The sequence below is a fragment of the Neofelis nebulosa genome, chromosome 9 (genome assembly GCF_028018385.1).
Source record: "Neofelis nebulosa isolate mNeoNeb1 chromosome 9, mNeoNeb1.pri, whole genome shotgun sequence".
Taxonomy (NCBI): Eukaryota; Metazoa; Chordata; class Mammalia; order Carnivora; family Felidae; genus Neofelis; species Neofelis nebulosa.
In genome coordinates, this window is record NC_080790.1 from 38,882,194 (window position 1) to 38,904,261 (window position 22,068).

General features: G+C 44.8%; 1 protein-coding gene, 1 long non-coding RNA gene and 1 pseudogene across 3 annotated transcripts in view; 1 reads left to right on the forward strand and 2 right to left on the reverse strand.

The window, feature by feature from the left end:
• Positions 1-1,789: 1,789 nt before the first annotated feature.
• Positions 1,790-7,467, reverse strand: LOC131484776 (uncharacterized). The gene is made up of 2 exons (XR_009248442.1): positions 4,883-7,467; positions 1,790-4,652 (listed from the first exon to the last, which is right to left on the reverse strand). It is a non-coding gene; the product is annotated as an uncharacterized LOC131484776 (long non-coding RNA).
• A 276-nt stretch (positions 7,468-7,743) lies between these two features.
• On the reverse strand, positions 7,744-18,229 carry LOC131486302 (eukaryotic translation initiation factor 4B-like; annotated as a pseudogene).
• A 372-nt stretch (positions 18,230-18,601) lies between these two features.
• Positions 18,602-22,068, forward strand: part of EIF2AK3 (eukaryotic translation initiation factor 2 alpha kinase 3) — a 69,669-nt gene continuing 66,202 nt past the window's right edge. Inside the window, exon 1 of one of the 2 annotated variants that reach the window (XM_058683373.1) lies at positions 18,602-19,161. In XM_058683373.1, the coding sequence (XP_058539356.1) occupies positions 18,854-19,161 (308 nt within the window). In that variant the 5' untranslated portion in view covers positions 18,602-18,853. The remainder of the gene's footprint in view (positions 19,162-22,068) is intronic. The other variant, XM_058683372.1, reaches the window with a different exon arrangement.

Genomic DNA, 22,068 nt, shown 5'->3' on the forward strand with positions numbered 1-22,068 from the left:
TTTGTGTTGTTTCTTCTCTTTGGTTCATTTGAACTATATATTTTTTACATTTATTTATTTATTTTGAGAGAGAGAGAGAGAGAGAGAGAGAGAGAGAGAGAGAGACTGCAAGTGGGGAAGGGGCAGAGAGAGGAAGAGAGCAGGAGCCCAAGCAGGCTCCGCACAGTCAGCGTGGAGCCTGAGGCAGGGTTCAAACTCTCAAACTGCAAGATTATGACCTGAGCCGGAATCCGACGCTCAACCCAGTGAGCCACCCAGGCGCCCCTGAACTATATTTTTTAATGTCCAGGGTGTTTAAAACCTGTTTATTTTTTTATTTTTTTTTTTTTAAATTTTTTTTCATCATTTTTTAATTTATTTTTGGGACAGAGAGAGACAGAGCATGAACGGGGGAGGGGCAGAGAGAGAGGGAGACACGGAATCGGAAACAGGCTCCAGGCTCCGAGCCATCAGCCCAGAGCCTGACGCGGGGCTCGAACTCACGGACCCCGAGATCGTGACCTGGCTGAAGTCGGACGCTTAACCGACTGCGCCACCCAGGCGCCCCTTAAAACCTGTTTAAACGTCATTGGTCCCCTGCCTCTCTAGTGCAGCCCTTGTTTCTCAGGCTACGCCAATGAAAAGAAAATCAAGGGTATGGGTTATAGCCCAAGAGATTGACCTGTTACCGCCTACCCAATCTTCTGGTAACTCCAGCTCCCTAGTTGGCCATGCGAAGGCCCCACCCAGAGTTCTTCCTCTCCTCAGTATCAGACGTTTGTTGTTTTGTTCAGCCAGCATCCATCCCCCCCCATCTGCTGATAGAGGAACTCTGATTTCCCGGTAGGAACGCACCCCTCTCCCACCCACTGAATGCTGTCTTGAGGGGCTTGCTGACCAAGGGGCCCTGCCCTTCTCCAGCTGAGAAGGGACTCATAATCCAAGCTCGGTCAAAGATCCCTCTCTCCAAGGAAGGTGAACTTTGACAGGGTGACTCCGTGGAAAAAAATGACTGAGGTGCTGTCTCCTGATGACTTATGTCTAAGAGCCTGTCCATGGGGATCTCCTTTCTTGAGTCCCCCCAAACTGCCACAGTTCCTGTACTTTCAGAGACTTGGTTGTTCATTCAGCCTTTCCTTTAATTCCGTGAGCTACCCAATATCCAACATCCTTCTTGCGTGTGACCTGAGGGTCAGGTCCTAAAGACAGTGGCAAGGCAAATCACATAGAACTGAGACCACCCTATATAAGGAGATATTCTGCAGCAGTGAAAAAAACAAACAAACAAGGAAGCTGTCTTTGAGCTGAAATTAAAAGATCCCCAAGATATATATCTTTTAAACTTCTTATTGCATAAAATTTCAAACATATACAAAGGTAGACAAAATAGCACAATGAAATGCCATAGACATACTTCCAGCTTCAAGACCCTTAAACTCATGGCCAATCTTTTTCCATCTATACGCTTACCTACTTCCAACCCTTCCCTCCACATTATTTTGAAGCAAATCTCAGACTTCATATCGTTTGACCCACAAATATTTTAACATACGTATCTCTTAAACAGAACTATGATACTATTACATCATCTAAAAATTAATTCTTCAGTGTCATTATATTGAGTTCAGATTTTCCTCATTTCTCATTTCCCATCCTCTGCACCCCCCCCCACTGTTTGTTTTTTAGTTTGTTTATTTGTTTGTTTTTGTATGTTTTATCAGCCTCCAAATAAGGTACTATGTCTAGAGTCCCCAAGACCACTCCTAGGTTCGGTGATTCATTAGGAGGACTCACAGGACTCAGCATATGGTCATACTCATAGCTGTAATTTATTACAAAGAAAGGACACAAGCAACATCAGCAAAGGGAAAAGGCATACAGAATGAATTCCAGAGGAAATTAGAAGGGAGCTTCCAAAAGTCCTTTCCCAAAGGAGCCACACACGATGCACTTAACTCCTCCAGCATCGAATTAGGACAACACATGTGAAATGTCTGCCAGAGAAACTCACTAGAGACTCAGTGACTGTGGATTTTACTCAGAGCTGATCATATATGGGTACCCACTGCTTGGCATGTACCAAAATTCCAGACTCCCAGTAGGAAAGCAGGTATTCAGCACAAATTACATTGTTTTTATAGTTTATGCAAAGTGAGACATTCTTATTAGGGAATGGTGAGAACCCACCCCAATCTAAGTTCCCAGATGCCAGCCAAGGGCCATCCTTGCAAGCAGGCGTTTTTAGGGTAGCAGGCTCAGGCCCGCTGTGTTAACTCTTTTCTGCACAGGTGCACACACTGCAACTGATTGACATCTCTTAAATCTCTTTTATTTTATTTTTTTAAGTTTATTTATTTTGAGAGAGAGAGAGAGAGAGAGCGAGCATGTGTGCATGCACCAGCAGGGGAGGAGCAGAAAGAAAAGAGAAGGAAAGAGAGAATCCCAAGCAGACCCCACATGATGAGCACGGAGCCTCATGGGGAGTTTTCAACGCAGGGCTCAAACTCACAAAAGGTGAGATCACAACCTGAGCCGAAATCAAGAGTTGGGCACTCAACTGACTGAGCCACCCAGGCGCCCCTCTTAATCTCTTTTAATCTACAGGATCACCCCCATCTCTTTTTACCCCTTGTAATTTGTTTGCTGTTTCTCATAGTTCAGATTTTGCTTATTGCATCCCCGTGGAGTTAGTTGAAATATTCCTCTGTCCCTTGTCTTTCCCATGAACGGGTAGTTATATCTATAGGCTTGATGCAATTTAGGATTGGTTTTTAACATTTCTTTGGTAGCAAGATGACTTCATAAGTAGTACCATATACTTTTATCCGGTGGTATATTACATATGGTTGTCTATCTATTGTGATGCCACTGCCTGGCTCTAGGGTCTACACCCGTTAATTCATCAGAGGTACAAAACGGCAGAATTCTAATTCTATCCTTACTTCTTCATTAGTAGAATACTTCTATAAAGAGAAGCCTCCCTCATCATGTTTCATTACTCAGTGGTATAGTTTGTACTGAAATGCTTGATTCACACCCTCCCCCCACCTTTTCTGGTTAAAAAAATTTTTTTTTAATGTTTATTTATTTTTGAGAGAAAGAGAGAGAGAGAGAGAGAGAGAGAGCGGGGGAAGGGCAGAGAGAGAGGGAGACACAGAATCCAAAGCAGGCTCCGGGCTCTGAGCTGTCAGCACAAAGCCCCACGCGGGGCTCGGACCCAGGAACTGTGAGATCATGACCTGAGCCAAAGTAGGATGCTTAACTGACTGAGCCACCCAGGCACCCTAAATTTTTTTTAATGTTTATTTGTTTTTGAGAGAGAGACAGAGCACAAGCAGGGGAGAAGAGGCAGAGAGAAAGGGGGACACAGAATCCAAAGCAGGCTCCAGGCTCGGAGCTGTCAGCACAGAGCCCGACATGGAGCTCGAACTCATGAACTGTGAGATCATGACCTAAGCCGAAGTCAGATGCTCAACTGACTGAGCCACCCAGGTGCCCCCATTTGATGATTTATTCAACAGAATAAAAAGGCAACCCACAGAATGGGAGAAAATATGTGTAAATCACGTATCTGATAAGGGATCTGGATTAATATCCAGAATATACAGAGGCCTTCTAAGATTTAACAGCCAAAAAATTGAACAACCTGACTCAAAAACAAGGAAAGGACTTGAATAGATATTTTTCATAAAACGGTATATGAATCCCCATTAAGCACATCATAAGACGCTTAAAATCACTATCGTTAGGGAAATGCAAACCAAAACTACGAGAGGACACCACCCCACACCCATTAGTATGACCGCTACCAAAAACCCAGAAAATAACAAGTGTTGACAAGCATGGGGAGAAATTAGAACCCTTATGCACTGTCAGTGGAAATGTAAATTGGTGCAGCCATTATGGAAAACAGTGTGGAGGTTCCTCCAACACTTGAAATAGAATGACCAAAAAAAAAAAAAAAAAGAAAGAAAAGAAATAGAATGACCATATGATCCAGCAATTCCACTTCTGGGTATATACACAGAAGAACTGAAAGCAGGGTCTCAAAGAGATATCTGTGCACCCATGTTCATAGAAGCATTATTCACAATAGTTACAATGTGAAATGGATAAGCAAAATGTGTTATATACACACAGTGGAGTATTATTCAGCCTTAAAAAGGAAGGGGATTCCAGGGTGCCTGGGTGGCTCAGTTAAGCGTCTGACTTCAGCTCAGGTCATGATCTCGTGGCACGTGAGTTCGAGCCCCGTGTTGGACTCTGTGCTGACAGCTCAGAGCCTGGAGCCTGCTTCGGATTCTGTGTCTCCCTCTCTCTCTGTCCCTCCCCTGCTCACTGTCTCAAAAATAAATAAACATTTTTTAAAAAATATTTTTAAAAAAGGAAGGGAATTCTGACACATGCTAACAACATGGATGAACCTTGACAATATCATGCTAGTTGAACTAAGCCAGACACAAAAGACAAGTACTGTATGATTCCACATCTATGAGGTACTTAAATAGCCAAAATCATATAGACAGAAAGTAGAATGATGATTTCCTGGGGCTGAGGTGAGGGGTGCGAGTTATTGTTCCATGGGTATAGAGTTTTAGTTTTACAGATGAAAAGAGTTTTGGAGATGGATGGTGGTGATGGTTGCCTAACATTATGAGTATATTTAAACCCCACTGAACCATAGCCTTAAAAATGGTTAAGATGTGGGGCGCCTGGGTGGCTCAGTCGGTTAAGCGGCTGACTTCGGCTCAGGTCATGATCTCACGGTCCGTGAGTTCAAGCCCCACGTCAGGCTCTGTGCTGACAGCTCAGAGCCTGGAGCCTGTTTCGGATTCTGTGTCTCCCTCTCTCTGACCCTCCCCAGTTCATGCTCTGTCTCTCTCTGTCTCAAAAATAAATAAACGTTAAAAAAAAATTTTAAAATGGTTAAGATGTTAAATTTTATGTTCTGTGCATTTTACCACAATTTTTAAAATTGCTAAAGAAAATTACTTGGGAGTTCTTAACCAGTCTGAAACCCAGGCTGCACCTCTGACCAATTAATTACATCAGATTTTTGCGGGTGGGATGCAGGCATTTGTGTTTTGTTTTGTTTTGTTTTTTAAAGCTCCCCTAATAATCCCCAGGCTGCCTGGGTGGCTCGGTCGGTTAAGTGACCGACTCTTGATTTCGGCTCAACCCGTGATCTCACGGTTTCATGGATTAGAGCCCCACATCGGGCTCTGTGTGCTGACTGCGCAAATGGAACCTGCTTGGGATTCTCTCTCTCCCTCTCTGCCCCTCCCCCACTCGTGCTCTGTCTCTCTCAAAATAAATAAACTTAAAAAAAAAAAACCTTTTCTAATAATCCAAGTGGTCAAAACTGAATCCCTACACACCAGTGGAAAATAGATGTCACGTCTTCCTTCTCAAGCTCTTTAGAAACAACTGTGTGAAATGTTATATAGGATCTCTGGTATGTTAAAAAAAATTATAAAAGCTTGTATCATCTAAATATTTATTCATCTTGTATCTTTTTTCCACCCTTTCCCCCTTTTCTTCTTTCCCTTTTCCTCCCTTCCTTTCTTCCAAGTATACCTAATTGAATTTGTGTAAGTTCAGTGTTTGTATGATGCTCTGTCCCTCCTCCAACAGTTTGTTTTCCAAAGCAGAGATTTGTGCCTTCCCTGTCCTTCCTCCCTCCAATTTTTATCTTGTCTCAAGATCTAGTTCCAGCCCCTAACTCACCACCCTCTTCCCTTCCTTTAACTTTCATTCCAGAGGTATGAACATATGAATGAATATAGTTCCCACCTAAATAACATGCCTGGGACTCGCCTTAATTTCTAGCATTCCTAAGATGGGTGTGTTCAAGTCCCTCTGGAATCCTCACTTTCTCGTATTATTGCATACAGTTGGGTACTCAGGGCTTAGTAAGATATGCCAGCCGAATGAAGAAAAGAAGTCTTCCTTGGGTTCTTTGAGAATCGGTGTGGTAAGGTTAGTTGTTGACAGAGCTGGGTGTGAAAAGCGGGACACTTTAGGGGAGGTGGAAAGATGAAGGCTCAGTGCACCAGTCTCCATGCAAGACCCTAGAGACCCAGTTATGAAAGGCACAGCACCTGCCCTAAGGAAATCACAGTCTAAAGGGGACCCAGGTAATTAAACAGGTGATTAAAATGCCTTAGAATAATCTCTGTGCTAGAGGTGAGCTAGAGGTTGATTTTATGGAAACTAAAGGAACCAAAACTATCATGAGGAAATGAGGGAGGAGTCAGGAAGGCTTCCTGTAGGAGGCCTTAAATTTTAACTTATTTTTAACTTAAAAAATACACGGGTAACATAGATTCACTGTTGCAAATCAGAGTGAATTTAGAAAGAACACTTAAGATAAACATAAACACCTTTTTGAAGATGTTCTAACTTGTGCCGTGTTGGAGAGAGTTGTGAGACCAAATGTATGATCACCCCCTTGTACACGGTGCTATCCCAGGAAGCCATGCTTGGTGACAAGTACCTGAAAATCCTGACCTAGTGCTATGCTAAAATCAGTGCTCTGCAAAGAAGCAGGTCCCTGGAGATGCAAGAGGGGGAAGACTGGATCCCAGTCATAGGAGGAGCTCCCCTCGGTTCTCTGATGGTTGGCAACAAAAGTTACCCAACCAATGAAAACACTGAGGGGTCTTGCTGTTTGGGGTGTGGCTTGCGCCCCATGTGACTTTTCATCGCATGTATCCCGGAAGCATCAAAGCCCCGTGTCAGGCTCCGCCCTAGGTGTGGAGCCTGCTTAAGATTCTCTCTCTCTCTTTCTCTCTCTCCCTCTGCCCCTCCCCCACTCATTCTCTCTCCCTCTCCCTCTCTATCTCTCTCTCTTTCAAAATAAATATATTTTTAAAAAGTCTCCTTCCTGGTGGCACAGATCTGTCAAAAATTAGAAAATACTGAATTGTCCACTTAAAATAGGTGAATAGGTGAATGTGAATTATATCTCAATAAAGCTACTAAAAAAGGGAAAAGCCTCCCTCCTAATCTCTTACCCTTGTGCCTTGGCCACCTTGTTTGTTTTCCCAGAAACAAAAACTGTGACCAGTTTTCTTCTTCCAGAGATATAGAGATACAGAAATAGAGGCATAGAAATATATACATATATTTCTTTCCTTTTTTTTTTTTTTTTTTTTTTTTTTTTAGCAGGAAAAGGCTGTACCTTCTCCCTCTTTTGAATACAAAACCCTTGAGAGACAGATGGAGTCCAGCTCCATCTGCAGATGTACCGGCCGTGTGGCCATTGAAGGGAGGGGCAGGCAGGCACCAGAGCTGTAAGCTGGGTTACTAGGCAGGGTGAGCGGAGTTGAGGCTGTATTGATGTAAGGATGGAAGACAGAGGAAACCAGAGACTGCAAGGAAGCCTTTGCTTAGCTTGGAACCCAGGTTCCCTGGTCTTTTGCCACCATAAAAGGTGACCAACATATCCCAGTTTGCACAGGACTTTCTATTTTATTTTATTTTATTATTTTTAAAAAAATTGTAAATGTTTATTTTTAAGAGAGAGACAGACAGACAGACAGACAGACAGAACATGAGCAGGAGAGGGGCAGAGAGAGAGGGAGACAGAATCTGAAGCAGGCTCCAGGCTCTGAGCCATCAGCATAGAGCCCGATGTGGGGCTCAAACCCACGAACCCAGGTCATGATCTGAGCCGAAGTCAACGCTAAACTGACTGAGCCACCCAGGTGCCCCTTATTTTATTATTTTTTAAAAAAATGTTTGTTTGTTCTGAGAGAGAGAGAGGGAGGGAGGGAGGGAGGGAGGGAGGGAGGAGGCAAGTGGGGGAGGGGCAGAGAGAGAGGGTGAAAGAGAGAATCCCAAGCAGGCTCCACACTGTCAGCACAGAGCCCAATGTGGGGCTCGATCTCATGAATCGTGAGATCATGATCTGAGCCAAGATCAAGAGTCAGATGCTTAACCAACAAAGTCACCCAGGCACCCCAGGACTTTCTATGTTAAAACAGGAAGTCCCAACTCCCAAAAAATCCCCCAGTCCCAGAATATGAAATCATCCTGGTAAGTTGATCCCCCTTCTTTTCTCCCCAGGAAATGGTGAGTTTTATTTTGTCTTTTCTAGGTAGAGGCTTGATTTGTTCTTGAATGTCCCAGGGTGGAGAAAGGGTAGGAGGAAGCACAGAATGTAGAGGTCTATTCCGTGTAATCTTCTCCCTCATTCTCATCTCCACCATCAACAGAGACAGCAGCAACAGAGACAACAGAGACAGCAGAACTGAACTTGGAGGCCAGATTTTCTTCAAGTTTCTTTGGCTCAGGTGCAGATCGGGGAACTTGACCCATTTTGCCGTCTTTCCTATGTGACTCCTTCCAGTGGTCTTTCTTCCCTCATCTCCTGAACCACAGCTGGAGTTCCCACTTTGACCTTTTGGGACATTCATCCCACGTGCTTCAAGTTCATCCTTCCATGGTGATCTTTTCTCAGATGGTTGAGCAGGAACCCCCCACCCCCAGTAGGGGATTGCTGCGGCATCTGAGCTCTGAGATGGAGCAGGAGGGCTAGAACTTCGCTGCACTGGAACATTCTGCTTCCAGAGGCTGTTCAGGTTTGGGAGGTTTCGAAGTTGGAGAGTGACAATCTTCCTCTTGATTGTTTTCTAGAGACTTCTCATGCTCTGTTCTTTGTGCGTGTCTGCCAAATGGGGCTAAGCTCCCAGTCCATGATGACTCACTTCCTGTCCTCAACCGTTCCCCTTCTTGAGCTTCTTCACCTTGCCATCTTGGAATCTCTCCCAAGGCTAACATTCTAGTTTTGCTTCTTCCAGCTGACATTCCTCTGTTCCTTCTCTCTCCTGCCCCTTCTGTAGCCACTCTTCCACTTCTCCAGCACCTATGTCGACAGGCTTTGCCATCCCATAGGCTGTTCAAATGGACTGTGTGCTGCTGGCAGAGGAATTAGCCTCCTTGGAAGTACCCCACGGCCGTTGACTCAGATTGTTGGGGGGGCCTGTGTGCCTAAAGGCATCATGCTTATAACCATCCTGAGAGCAATAATCTCTGGAGCCCCATGACCCATCATCTCCTCTGTCATATCTGTGTTCATAGCGGTCCCTTCTTCCTCAGTGGATATCATCCCTATGGTACCAACTACCAAATGCTCTTCTGTCCTGCCTATCCTGGAATCATAGCTTCCGTCATAGTCTCCGGTGCTTCCGTCATCATAGTGATACAGTGATGCCAGCCCCCATATCAATCCATATCCTGGTGCAGGCCGTGACGGTACCACATCCCAATGCCCATCACAATACTGGCCTGCATCATAACAGTCCTGACATTTGTCTCCAAGCTATCATCACCTCTTCTAGGCAGATTGTCATCAAAGCTGTCTGTTGCAAGATGGGCCCTCCAATGTGTATCTGTTTTGTCAGAATTCTGATTTCTGTCTCCACCCCAAAAATGGCCATTCCTGTTTTTAGCCTGCGTTTGAGCAGCAACATCCCCTCAGATTCTCCTGTTACATAGAGACTCTTCATTTGAGGCTCAGGGCACTGAGCAAGGAATTCAAATTCAGGTTCTCAAACTTTGCATAACCAAAATCTCTGAACCTGTCTGGGTTGCTGGGTTCACATGGTAAAGGTACAGCAGCAGTGATATCGAATCCTCCAAAGAATTCCTTAATGGAGTCTTCTGTCACAGCACAGGGCAAGTTCCCTAGAAAAACAGTGCAGGTGGAAATTTGGGAAGATGGGCCTGCTTGATATTGGGTTCCTGAGCAGCCCTTGGAGCAGTGGGCAGATAGAATGGTCAATTGGAGGAATCCTATACATATGGTCATCATGACTGTGTCGAGTGGTTGAAATATCTCCTTCCAGGTTATCTGTCTCCTCAGCCCAGCCAACTGGTCTGGGGATATAGGTGCTTCCTCCACCAGTTCCCCATCTTCGGCCAGAAAGTCTGTTAAGGAGACAGTCTTCCCCTTCTTACTCTTTTTTTGCTGGGGCTGTCACATTGGGAGAGGGAGAGCGATTGGCCCATTTATGATTATGAAATGCCCCCCTTTCTTTTTTAGTAATCTTTCGTGCCTTAAACTTGTCATTACCATAGGCTGGGAGAAAACACTTGCAAAAGATATACCTAAGAAATGACTGTTATCCAAAATATACAGAGAACTCTTAAACTCGACAAAGAGAAAAAGAATAACCCAATAAAAAAATAGGCAAAAGACCTGAACAAACACCTCACTAAAGAAGATATACAGGGGCGCCTGGGTGGCTCAGTTGGCTGAGTATCCAACTTTGGCTCAGGTCATGATCTCACGGTTCATGGGTTGGAGCCTCGCATCGGTTCTCTGCTGTCAGTGTGGATCCTGCTTTTGGATCCTCTGTCCCCCTTCTCTCTGCACCTCCCACGCTTGTGCTCTCTCTCAAAAATAAATAAACATTAAAAAAAAGAAGATATATAGATGGCAAAGTAAGGATTTAAAGTAAAGTGCTCAAATTATGTGTCATTAGGGAAACGCAAATTAAAATGAGATACCATTATATACCTATTAGAACAGCTAAAATCCAAAACAATGACAATACCAAATTCTGGCAAAGGTGAGGAAGCAGAACAACAGAAACCTCTAAATCGTTGCTGTTGGGAATATAAAACGGTACAGCCACTTTGGAAGACAGTTTGTTGGTTTCTTACAAAACTAAATAAACTCTTACCTTTTACCCAGTGGAGTTGAAAACTTATGCCCACACAAGAACTTGCACATGGATGTTAACAGCACCTTTGTTAATGATTGCCAAAACCTACATGCAACCAAGATGTCCTTTGGTAGGTGAATGGATAAATAAACTGTGGTCCATCCAGACAATGGAATATTATTCAGCACGAAAAAATAAACGAACTATTTATCGAACCATGAAATGACATGGAGGAAACAACAGCATGTAGGATATTAATCATAATTATTTTCATAGCTGATAGATTTTTTTTGTTCAAATGCTAACCACTGTGTATGAATAATTGTAGGAGCTCTATATGTTTTCCTTCTCCAAAGATCATTTAACTTTCTCCTGGCAGAAAGAATAGGGGTAGGTCACCCTAATCCAGTAAGGGTATATAGTATTTTGAGGCTACTTTTTAAAGGCAAGTTATTTCCACTTTATCTTTATTTCCATCTGCAGATTGTCCAGAGTCTCTGCTGGAGGTGTTTTTCAGAGTTCCCACTTCTTGCTGGGCCGTGGCTTCTGTTTTTTGACTCCCTAAGCCTGATGAGACCATTTCACTTGTCAGCCTATTATCTCCTTCTTTCTGCTCAGGCTTTTGATACCTTACCTGCATGGTGCATGGCTAAGGAACCAGCAAATGCCTTGGTGGGAAAAGGGGGTGGAATATTAACTCACTTTTCAATAATTCTCTTTTCTCTGAAATCTGAGCCCTTCCAGTCCTGGCTCTCTTGTTAGCCCTGAACTCCACGTTGTGTTCTGCCTTGAGACTCCTAAAAGCTCCCTAAGATGCGCCTCTCTGCTTAGGTCTAGGTCCTGCACTTTTTGCTTATAATTTCAGCAAATGTCTCAGGGGGGAATGATGGAGAATGTCACTCCTCTGATCTCATATTTTCTTTCTTTCCTATTCTTAGCCCTTTGAGTCCTAGATGCCTTGGTTGCTTTCTGATACCTTCAAAGGTTTTTTTTTTTTTTTAATCTAATTTACCATCATTCTCAGTGAGAGATGTGGTCTAAAACCAGCTCTTAGATCAGAGCTGGAAGCATTTGACCAAATACTGATAGCTAAGATACAGTTTTCAGTCTGGCCCACTCATAAAATTATATGTGGTATGAGGATTTGATTCTCCCATCATTTTTCTTTATTTGAACCATGTAGAACACTTGCTTTTAGAGGATACTATGTTTTTTTGGGTTTTATTTGACAGGAATGAATCATATATATACACATATATATATATACATATGTATATATATATGTATATATATACATATGTATATATATACATATACATATGTATATATATATACATATGTATATATATACACGTATATATATATGTAAGAGCAACTTACTTTTTCTCTGTTGCTTATAACAATTAAAATAGTATTACTTTGGTGCCAATTCAATAAACACAAATGTGGGGTGCCTGGGCGGCTCAGGTGGTTAAGTGTCTGCCTCTTGAATTCAGCTCAGAGAGAATTCCAAACAGGCTCTGCACTGTCAGCATGGAGCCCAACGTGGGACTGGATCCCACAAACCATGAGATCATGACCCGAAGCCAAAGTTAAGAGCTCGACGCTTTACCGACTAAGCCACTCAGGCGTCCCTCCTTTTTCTCCTTAAGAGTTTAGCCTCTGAAAATCTGAGACTCACCTTTTTTTAGAGGAAAGGCATGTATAACTGGACACTGGACATATATACACACACACAGCCCATATACATTTGCATGTGTGGGTATATACGTAGGGATTTGTTTCTGCGTTTATGTGCACATGCCTGCAGATCCCACTTTTGGAAAGATCTCCAAGGGGACCAGAAACGATCGTTTATATCTGTCCAGGACTGGACTGAACTGTATAAATTCAGGAGTTGATAATTATCAGTTACTATCCCGCTGAAGCCTCAACGCATTTCTTTAGACTCAGTCACTCAGATAAGGGAACTCATGGTGGGTGTGGTAGAATAAAGCACGGTCACAAATCTTCTCTGCCTTGCGGTAGTAATATACATCTCCACTCTAGTGGTGGCCTCTTGGTATATGGCTATGCTGCTTCTCTGCCCTTTGACTTTGCACTTGGTAGTGTGGCATACTTTGGCTCCAGGGATGTTAGCAGACATATAAAAGCAGAGGTCTGAAATATACATGTGTGGTGTTCTTCTTTACTGCTAAGTAGCATTTCATCACAAGGCGGGAACTGCAACTTGTTTATCCATTCACTAGTTGATAGACACTTTCAGTGTTTCCAGTTTGGGAAATTAATGAGGAACCCAGCTAAACACTCACATAGAGGTCTTTGTGTGAACAAATGTTTTCATTTCTCTTGGGTAAAAACCTAGGAATGGACCCTTAAGTCTTTTGGTGAGTGTATGTCTAATTGTATAAAAAGTGGCCAAAGTGTTTCCAAAACAGTTTACCATTTTTGCCTTCAGACCAGCCGAGATGAGGGCTTCAGTTCCTCTACACCATCACCAGCACTTGATACTTTTTTTCCAAATAGTATTTTTCCTAATAGATATGGAGTGATATCTACATTGTGTGTATTGCTTTGAAGCAACTGTTCATGCTAGATTCAGGCACAGATCTAATCGATGACTCTCATGCACAGCACTTGTGGTAGACTGGATTTTTGCTCTCTGAAATCTTGTACCCATGCCCTTTGTCAGTGACTTTGCAGTTTCTCTCACAAGAGGCATATTTTCCTGCCTCATTGATACTGGGCCTGGCCATATGCTTGCCGTAGCCAATGGAATGCGAGTGGAAGTGCCAGTACTGCAGTCCTATTTTTTGTTTTTGAGAGGTGCAGGGGGTGGGGGAGAATGCAAGCAGGGGAGAAGGGCAGAGGGAGAGAGAGAGAGAGAGAGGGAGAGAGAATCCCACGCAGGCTCCATGCTCAGTGTGGAGCCTAATGTAGGACTCGATCCCATGACCCTGGGATTATAACCTGAGTTGAAATCAAGAGTTGTGTATTCAACCAACTAAGCCACCCACGTGCCCAACAGTACTGCAGTTCTGACTCCAGTTTTTTTTTTTTTAAGTTCACTTATTTATTTTGAGAGAGAGAAAGCATGAGTGGGGTTGGGGCAGAGAGAGAGAGAGAGAGAGAGAGAGAGAGAGAGAGAGAGAGAGAGAGAGAATTCTGACACAGCACAGAGCTTGAGGTGGGTCTCGAACCCACAAACCCTGAGATCATGACCTGAGCCAAAATCAAACGTTGGACACTCAACGAACTGAGCCACCAAAGCGCCCCCTGACTCCAGTTTTAAGAGGCCCTGTAATGTCCACTCATCTTTCTTGTGTTTCTGCCATGGCCAGAAGAAAAATGTGTTCTGGCTAGATCAAACCCCCAGGTGAAGGGCATGAGTTCCACATGAGTATAAATGTTTCACAAGCACAAAATCAAAAGACGCTCAAAATCATTAGTCATCAGGGAAATGCAAACCAAAAACACAATGAAATATCACAGCATACTCACAAGAAAAGCAAAAATTAAAAGACTGACAACATCAAGTGTTGTTAAGGATATGGAACAACTTGGGAGTCTCGTATGCCACCGGTAGGAGTATAGAGTGAAACCACGGTGGAACACAGTTTGGCTTATTGGACATTTACATATCTTCTTTGCTTTTAAGTTTATTTATTTATTTTGAGAGAGAGAGAGTGAGAGCGGGAGAGGAGCAGAGAGAAAGGGGGGGAGAGAATCCCAAGCAGACTCCGCATTGTCAACACAGAGCCCGACGCTGGGCTAGATCTCACGAATTGCAAGCAGAAACCAAGAGTCGGTCGCTTAACCAAATGAGCCACCCAGGCAGCCCTGGACATTGACACATCTTCTCTAGTGAAATTGCTAGTCAAAGCATTTGCAAAGAGAAGAATTTATATGGGTAGGCACCCAACAGAGTTTGCCACACAGTGAACTACACAGTGCCATATCAGTTGACTATTGCCATAATAATGCTGTGTAAGAAACCATCCCAAAATGCAATGGCTTAAAACAAAAATTTATGCTCTCACATCCTTCACTCGGGGATTGATTGATCTAGCCAGAGCACGAATACTGTTTGGCAGATTCTTACCAACTTCACATACATCAACGACATGAGCCAATATTCCATTTCTAGGCATTTACTAAAGAGAAATAAAAACTACACCTATGTACACAGAGACTTCTACATGCATGTTCATAGCAGTTTTATTTTCAGTAGCCCCAAATTGGAAATCTCCCAATGTTACAACAATATGCAATGGAATACTACTCAGCAATAAAAATGAATACAATGTTGCTACATGCAAGAGCATGCCTGACTTTTAAAACATTATGCTGAGTGAAAGAAGCCAGACACAAAAAGAGTATATACTGTACAATTACATTAAAAATTGTAGAAAGTCTACTGTGACAGAAGACAGATCATTGATTACCTGCAGCCTGGGGTGGAAGAAGGACCCTGTGAGGAGACACGAAGAAGTTCTCAGGCAAGGTGGGAAGGTTTGGTTATCTTGACTGGCGTATACACCTGTTGAAACTTACCCAAGCAGGCACTTTCCATAGGTACACATATTATACTTTGATGAAGTGGGTTACCAATTCTCTCCTTCATCCTCACTAGCAGAACCCCAGTTTTGTTCAGAGTGCCAGTAGGATTCCTTTGTGGCTCCAGATGACGATTTGACATGGTCCTGGCCTGGGAAAGGTAAGCAGAAGTCCCTCAGTGGGGCTTTTAGGAAAGCTCTGGACAGAGGGCAAATTCAGGCAGCACCAGATACAGGCTTCTCTGCTAACAGACTGAGCCTCGGATTCTAAATCGTTGGCCTGCCTTGCTCACCTTCTGGACCATGCTCAGTTTTAGAATGTCAGTTCTAAACTGGGCAACCCCAGGCTACGATACTTAAGCACACCAGCTTCCTTTTGTGGCTCAGACTTATTGATCAGCTATCCTTCCTGGTCCCAAATATTCTTACACTTCCCTGAGGAACTCACACTTATAGGCCAAGGTTCCCAGGCAGCTACCATGACTCTCCATGCTGTCCCTCAACTGGCAGCTATTCTCTTCCCTCCTTCAAGTGATTTTCCTAGTCAGCTGACCATGACTCATGATCATGACTCTTCTTTTTCCAAAATGGAAATATTTGCATGGTTTTTTTTTTTTTTTTTTTTTTTTTCTGAGTATAAAGCTTGACCCTCCTTCCTGGCATTTTCCACCACTGTGCTCTTCTGTCTGTGCCTTTTCATCTTGGCACTTATCTTGTTTTCATCATATAAATATATGTGTGATTATTAAAATAGTGGCTGTCTCCCTAACCAGATAAATTGTAAGCTTCAGAAGGGCAGGGACCATGCCTATTTTGCTCACACCCTTACTCCCATGGTACTCCCTGAATAGTAATGAAGAAGTGAAGGAACAAAACTTCCACATCAATTGCAGGTGGCAAGCAGACTCCTAACTCATTAGCTTGAATTACTGTTCGTGCCATGATCATTTTTTGAAAAAGTTAAAAAACCATGAAGATAAGGTTCACTAACATATATACACTAGCTAATTTCAAATGGGCCATTACAAGTAGTCAACCATCATTTTTCATCTCAAGTTAATTTTCTCACACCTTCCTCACTTTGGCAAGAGATTTTATTTCCTGTTTTGTTGAATAAACCATGGTCAGCTAGTTTGAACTCTCTCATGTATTTTCTTTTTTCAAAATAAGTTATTCTTTAGGGGTATTTCTTCACCTTTCACCATGGAAGGCATACCTTTGCTTCCCCTGATACTCTGGGATCTTGCTTCCTTAATGACTCCCTTCTATCTACAGCAACTACAATCTCTTCCTGTCCATTTGTTTCTTTCCCTTCTATTGAATGAATTCATTCATTCATTCAATAAATATTTTTTAAACATTTACTAAACACCTTGCATTGTTTTAGGCTCTATTTAGGAATATATCAAAGAGCAAATCCTCATTAGAACTTACAGAGAAGTGGAAGGAGACCGATGATAAGCAAAACAGATATATCAATGATAGTCCTGGGGTGCCTGGGTGGCTCAGTCAGTTAAGTGTCCAACTCTTTGTTCCCACTCAGGTCATGATCTCTCAGTTTCATGAGTTCGAGCCCCACATCGGGCTCTGTGCTGATGGCATGAAGCCTGCTTGGGATTCTCTCTCTCCCTCTTTCTCTCTGCCCCTCAACCACCCATGCTGTCTCTGTCTCTCTCAAAAATAAATAAACCTTAAAAAAAAAATGACAGTATTTAAGGTCTAAGGAGAGAAATAAATCAGGGGAGGAATTTAGGAAGTGACCTGTAGGAGGGGTTTCAATATTTAAAAGGGTGGTCCAGAGAGGCTTCACTGGCAAGGTAACAGAGCCTTGAAAGAAGTGAAGGAACAAGTCTTTTGAGCATCCAAGTGTTAGGGGCTGAAGTGTGTACCTTCCCCCATTTCCAAATTCCTATGATGCCCTTGCCCCCAGTACCTCTGAACGTAACTGTATTTGGAGATATGGCCTTTAATGAGGTGATTCAGATAAAATGAGGCCTAATGAGGGTCATAACCTGGCCTGTGGGGCAGGAAAACCAGTGAAAAGTGTTTTACACAGGAAACACTGAGTTACTGGGTTAAATACAGATGATGAGATGAAGACAGAGTTGTCCTTTTAAGTTAGCAATGATGGCTTCAGTGAGAGCAGTTTTGGTGGACTTGAGCTTGAAAGCCTGACTGTAGTGTGTTTGGGAGGAAGAGAAGAATTGAAGACAAGATGTTTAGAATGCTGGAGAGTTTTGCTGTATTGAAGAGCAAGGAAGTGTGGCAGGAGGTGGAAGAGGAAGTGGGGTTTTTTGTTTGTTTTGCTTTAGGACGGAAGAAATTAGAGAATGTTTGTATGCCAATATTTTTCAAAAAAACTTCAGAGTTTTGATGAGGCAATAGCCTCCCAGCTACAGCCTCCCAGCTACCTTCCTCGTCTTTGATGTTATTCTTTTGAATACACTGCTGATGGACGCATCTTACCGTTTCATCAATCTCCTCAAAAATTTTCAGGGTCTCTTTAACTGCCGTATGAAAAGGTCCATCGCCTGAGATGAACATTAAAATTTTCTCCAGTTTGACCTTTTGCAGTCTTATCTTTCTTCGTCAGAGCCCTATAAGCGAGGTACAAAGCGTGCCAGACCAGGGTCAGAAGGCTTGGATTAAAGTCATCGTTTCGCAAGTAGTAGGTGTGTGACTTTAGAGAAATTAGTCGACGCATAGGGCCTGGACTCCTTCTCCTTTATAACAGGGAAGGGGGCGTGTCAGGGAGACTGGATCCTCTATAGGCCGGCATCTCTAGCAGGCAGTAATTCTCAGCACCATCACGACCACAAGCAGGATACTCTGCTGAGCCCGTCCTGCCCCTTCCACTTCTGGGGACCACACGTCTTGTACCGCCACTCATTTTCCCTACTTCGCTTTTGCTTTTCCAAACAGACCAGGCTTTAGAAGAGCCACAGTGGCAGCTCCTTTAAGGTCGGCCGCCTCCCGGCCACCAGGGACTCGCTTCCCACTCTTCCTTTCACTTGGGACCATCCTCTCCACAGTCAGAATCCGCCACGTATTAAGTGCCGCTTCCAACCAATCAAGAAGAAGTTATCTCAGACCTTTGAGGAGCATCCACTTCTACCAATGATCTTCAAGTCTGCTCTAGCGCCTCATTTTGAGGGGCAAGGCCAACCACAGCGATGGCCAATCTGCTCCGGGGAAATGTATTCCGGGTACTGAGAGGCCTACCAATCAGGTAAGAAGATTGAGGGAAGGGCCGTTTCTCATTGGTAACCGCGTCCGGGAGGGGGCCGGGCGCCGGAAGACGGCAATACGATTTGATTGGTAGGCGTGATGTTGACATCCGGGAAAAGCCCACCTTCTCCAACAGGACCAACCTAGGTCTCCAGAGTGGCGGTGGCCGCAGCCAATCAGAGAAGAGACGCGCTGAAAGTTTGTTCAATGGGCGATGACTGAGGGAGGTTGTCACTCGGGTGGCGGTGGCGGAGGCCGGGCTAAGACGTGGCCGGGCCAGCTCCACTCGGCAGCCCAGACGGTCGGGGAGGCGGCGGGGTCCCTAGCGCGTCCTCGTCCTGGTCAGGGGCTTTTAGCAGCGGGAGAAGCAGGCGCCGGCGGCTGCACCTCCATGTCCCCGCGCGGGGTGGGACGCTGATGGAGCGCGCCACCCGCCCGGGGCCGCTCGTACGGGCGCTGCTGCTGCTGCAGCTGCTGCTGGGGCTCGCGGCTGGCACGGTGGCCGCAGGGCGCGCCCCCGACCTCCCCGCGCCGAAGGTGGAGGCGGCGTTCGGCCTGGGCGCCGCGGCCGCTCCCACTTCAGCAGCGCGGGTGCCGGCTGCGGGGGCCGTGGCTGCGGCCGAGGTGACGGTGGAGGACGCCGAGGCAGTGCCGGCGGCCGCGGTCGAGCAGGAGCCGCGGGAGCCGGAGCCTGACGACGAGGCCGAGCTACAGCCGCGAGGCAGGTGAGCGGCGCGGGCTGAGCGCCCCGGCCGGCGACCCGGGAGTCCACTTGTTTACGCATGCGCTTCGCGGAGGCTATGGGGTCCGTGGTTTCCCCCTCGGCAGTGGCCTCTAGCACACGGAGACGTGCGGTGACCCGGGGAGGAGGGGTGAGCGCAGAGCCACGTTCCCATCCCCCAGGCCAGCGACTGGCCTCTCCCCCGTCCTCGCTTGCGGGCAAATGCAGCATCCTCGAAGGTGTCTGGGGGATGCTCAGGGAATGGAGCGCAAAGGTGGGAAAGAAACAGCATTCTCCCTCTTTCATGGTTTTCGAACTTGATTCATGTTGCAGGGACTCCCTCCCCTTTTTTGTCTTCTGTGGATCACCCCAGTATCCCTGCTTGGGTGATACCAGTTCGGGGAAAGGACTTTACAAAGAGGTTTCTGTAATTCCCTTTAAACACACCCCTGTAGTGGCTGGCCCCTGGACCAGGGGTGAGGTTAGTGTTGCTCTAATTGAGATCTGCAGAACATCTGCATCAGATCACCTGGGATGCTGCTTAACTGTACAGATTTCTAGGCCCCACCCCAGTTGTACCAAATTAGACTTTCTTGGGCTAAGAACCTGGAATCTGCAGGTTTAACAAGCACTCCAGGCAACTCTTGTACACACCAAAGTTTAAGAGCTGTGGGTAGGTCTTGAATTTTGGCAGTTCTTTGATATTTAGAGGGTTTAAGAGATGTAAACATTTAAGATACGGTCTTGGTTGATTTGCTTAGCCTCCTTAAAAATGTTACGTTAGGCTACATCTTTTTAAACACTTTTCAAAGACTGTATACAAATGTAAGACATTTTAATAGTAAAGTATTTTGCAGGCAGCTAATGTCAGCACAAGTGGGGGAAAAAGTGATGTCCCCTCTAACAAACCGAGTGATAGGAGGAGCATTAGGTAAATTAAACCAGAGAGGGCGAGGAACTGTATTAGAAAGTATTGTAAGCTTGTAATATACCAATTACTAGATCCTAACAAGTTAGATTTCATTTTCAGTTAAATATCAGAACCTCAATCTATACGCCTGGGATAATACCAAAATTTTCTGGGCACTATTGCAACATTTGTATGTAGATTTTTTTCTTTTTAAATAGCAAACATTTGACAAAATTTTCATAGATTTTGCTAATGAAGTAACTTTCCTGGAAGAGTGTTTTTGTTTTCCTTAAACTTCTGAGGCATCTGTTCGAAGTAAGTTATATGAAGTAAAGTAGATGTTTCATTTTTCTTAGGTACAGGTCCACTGCAGCAGGTGCTTACTGGCACTGACAGCCCCCAGGATGCCCTGGGGTTAACAGAGGTCAGAGGCAGATAGTCCCTGTCTTCCAGGAGGTGCGTGTCGTCTAGCAGTGAGGATTAGATGAGGAGACCCGTAATGACATTACAGAACAGAAGGAGTGCCCCGAGTGTCCCACGGTTTTTGTGATGTTCAGTGGGTGGAGTTTTGGGGGTGAAGTAGGTAAAAAGCTCAGAAAAGGCCATGGCAGAGTGAATTGGTTTGTGAAATGTGAGTAGGATCATGGTGAACAAACACTGGACTTGAGGAAACAGGAAGAGGCACAGAAGCCGGAAAGGATGTTTAGGGAACATTTTTGTCTGTATATCTCTGTGTGTGTGTGTGTGTGTGTGTGTGTGTGTGTGTGTGTGTCCTGTGTGTATGAGGGAGATACAGACATGCACATATGATATGTGCTGGGTGGAGAGTTGTGGAAGATGAGGCTAGAACGATAGGTTGGGACCAGATTGTGTATGTAGAGTCTAACACTAGTAGCTTCGTCATGCCCTGGGAGCATGTTAGAAATACGAATCAGGCACCATCCGGATCCACTGAAGGAGGATCTGGGTTTTGACATGATCGCCATATGGTCCCCATGCACATTACAGTTGGAGAAGCGTGTAGAGTATCTTGAATGCCAGGTCTGTTTAAGTTTGTTGTTAAGTGGATATAGAACAGAGGGGAGAGATTTGAGAGATTTGAGACAGAATCTTGGTTCCTGGCAAATGAATTGATTTCCTCCTCCCTGGGCACCCCTGTCCACAGATTGAGTTGAGACGGGGTGGTCAGAAGATGGGGGTACACGTGGGGAAGTGGGGAAATTGAGAGCAGGGAAGAAAAGGTAAGGGGCACGGTGTTGGGGCATGGTGACTTGGAGGTACAGGCAGGCCACCCAGAAGGAGTAATTTGGGAAGCAGCTAAAAATGATGGCCTGTAGTTGGAGAGAAATCAGAGTACAGAGTTGAAGCTGTAAGAAAGAGGAGGCTCGTGATAGACCTCAAGACATGCCTTACATCTGGGGCACCTGAGTGGTTCAGTTGGTTATGGGTCCAACCTCAGCTCAGGTCATGATCTCACAGTTTGTGAGTTCAAGCCCCACGTCGGGCCCTGTGTTGACAGCTCAGAGTCTGGAGCCTGCTTCGGAATCCGTGTCTCCCTCTCTCTCTCTGCCCCTCCCCCTGCTTGCTCTCTCTCTCTCTCAAATAAATAAACATTGAAAAAAAAAAAAAAGAAATGCCTTATATTTTAGAGAAGATGAGCCAGCAGAGGAGACAAATCCCACAGGTTGGGTTGGAGGTGTAGGGTGAGGACTGAGAAGAATGAGGGATTTGGTGGTAAGCACAGGTAAAGAATTTAAGTCAAGCAACAGAGTGCTCAGATTGCAAGATGGTAAGGATTCATCTATGGTGTTCAGCCCCACTCCCTCCTTCCTGCACTGCTCAGCTTGACCGCAGGCAAGTTCTAGGAGTGGTTATCCGTTCAGAGGAGGGAGCCTGTAGAGACAGGTTGGAGGAGAAAAGAATAGAGGAGGAGATGGAAGTCGTTGGAGAGGATCTACTTGGCAAACAGGAGGACCACTTCCTTCTCAGACACAAGGAGAG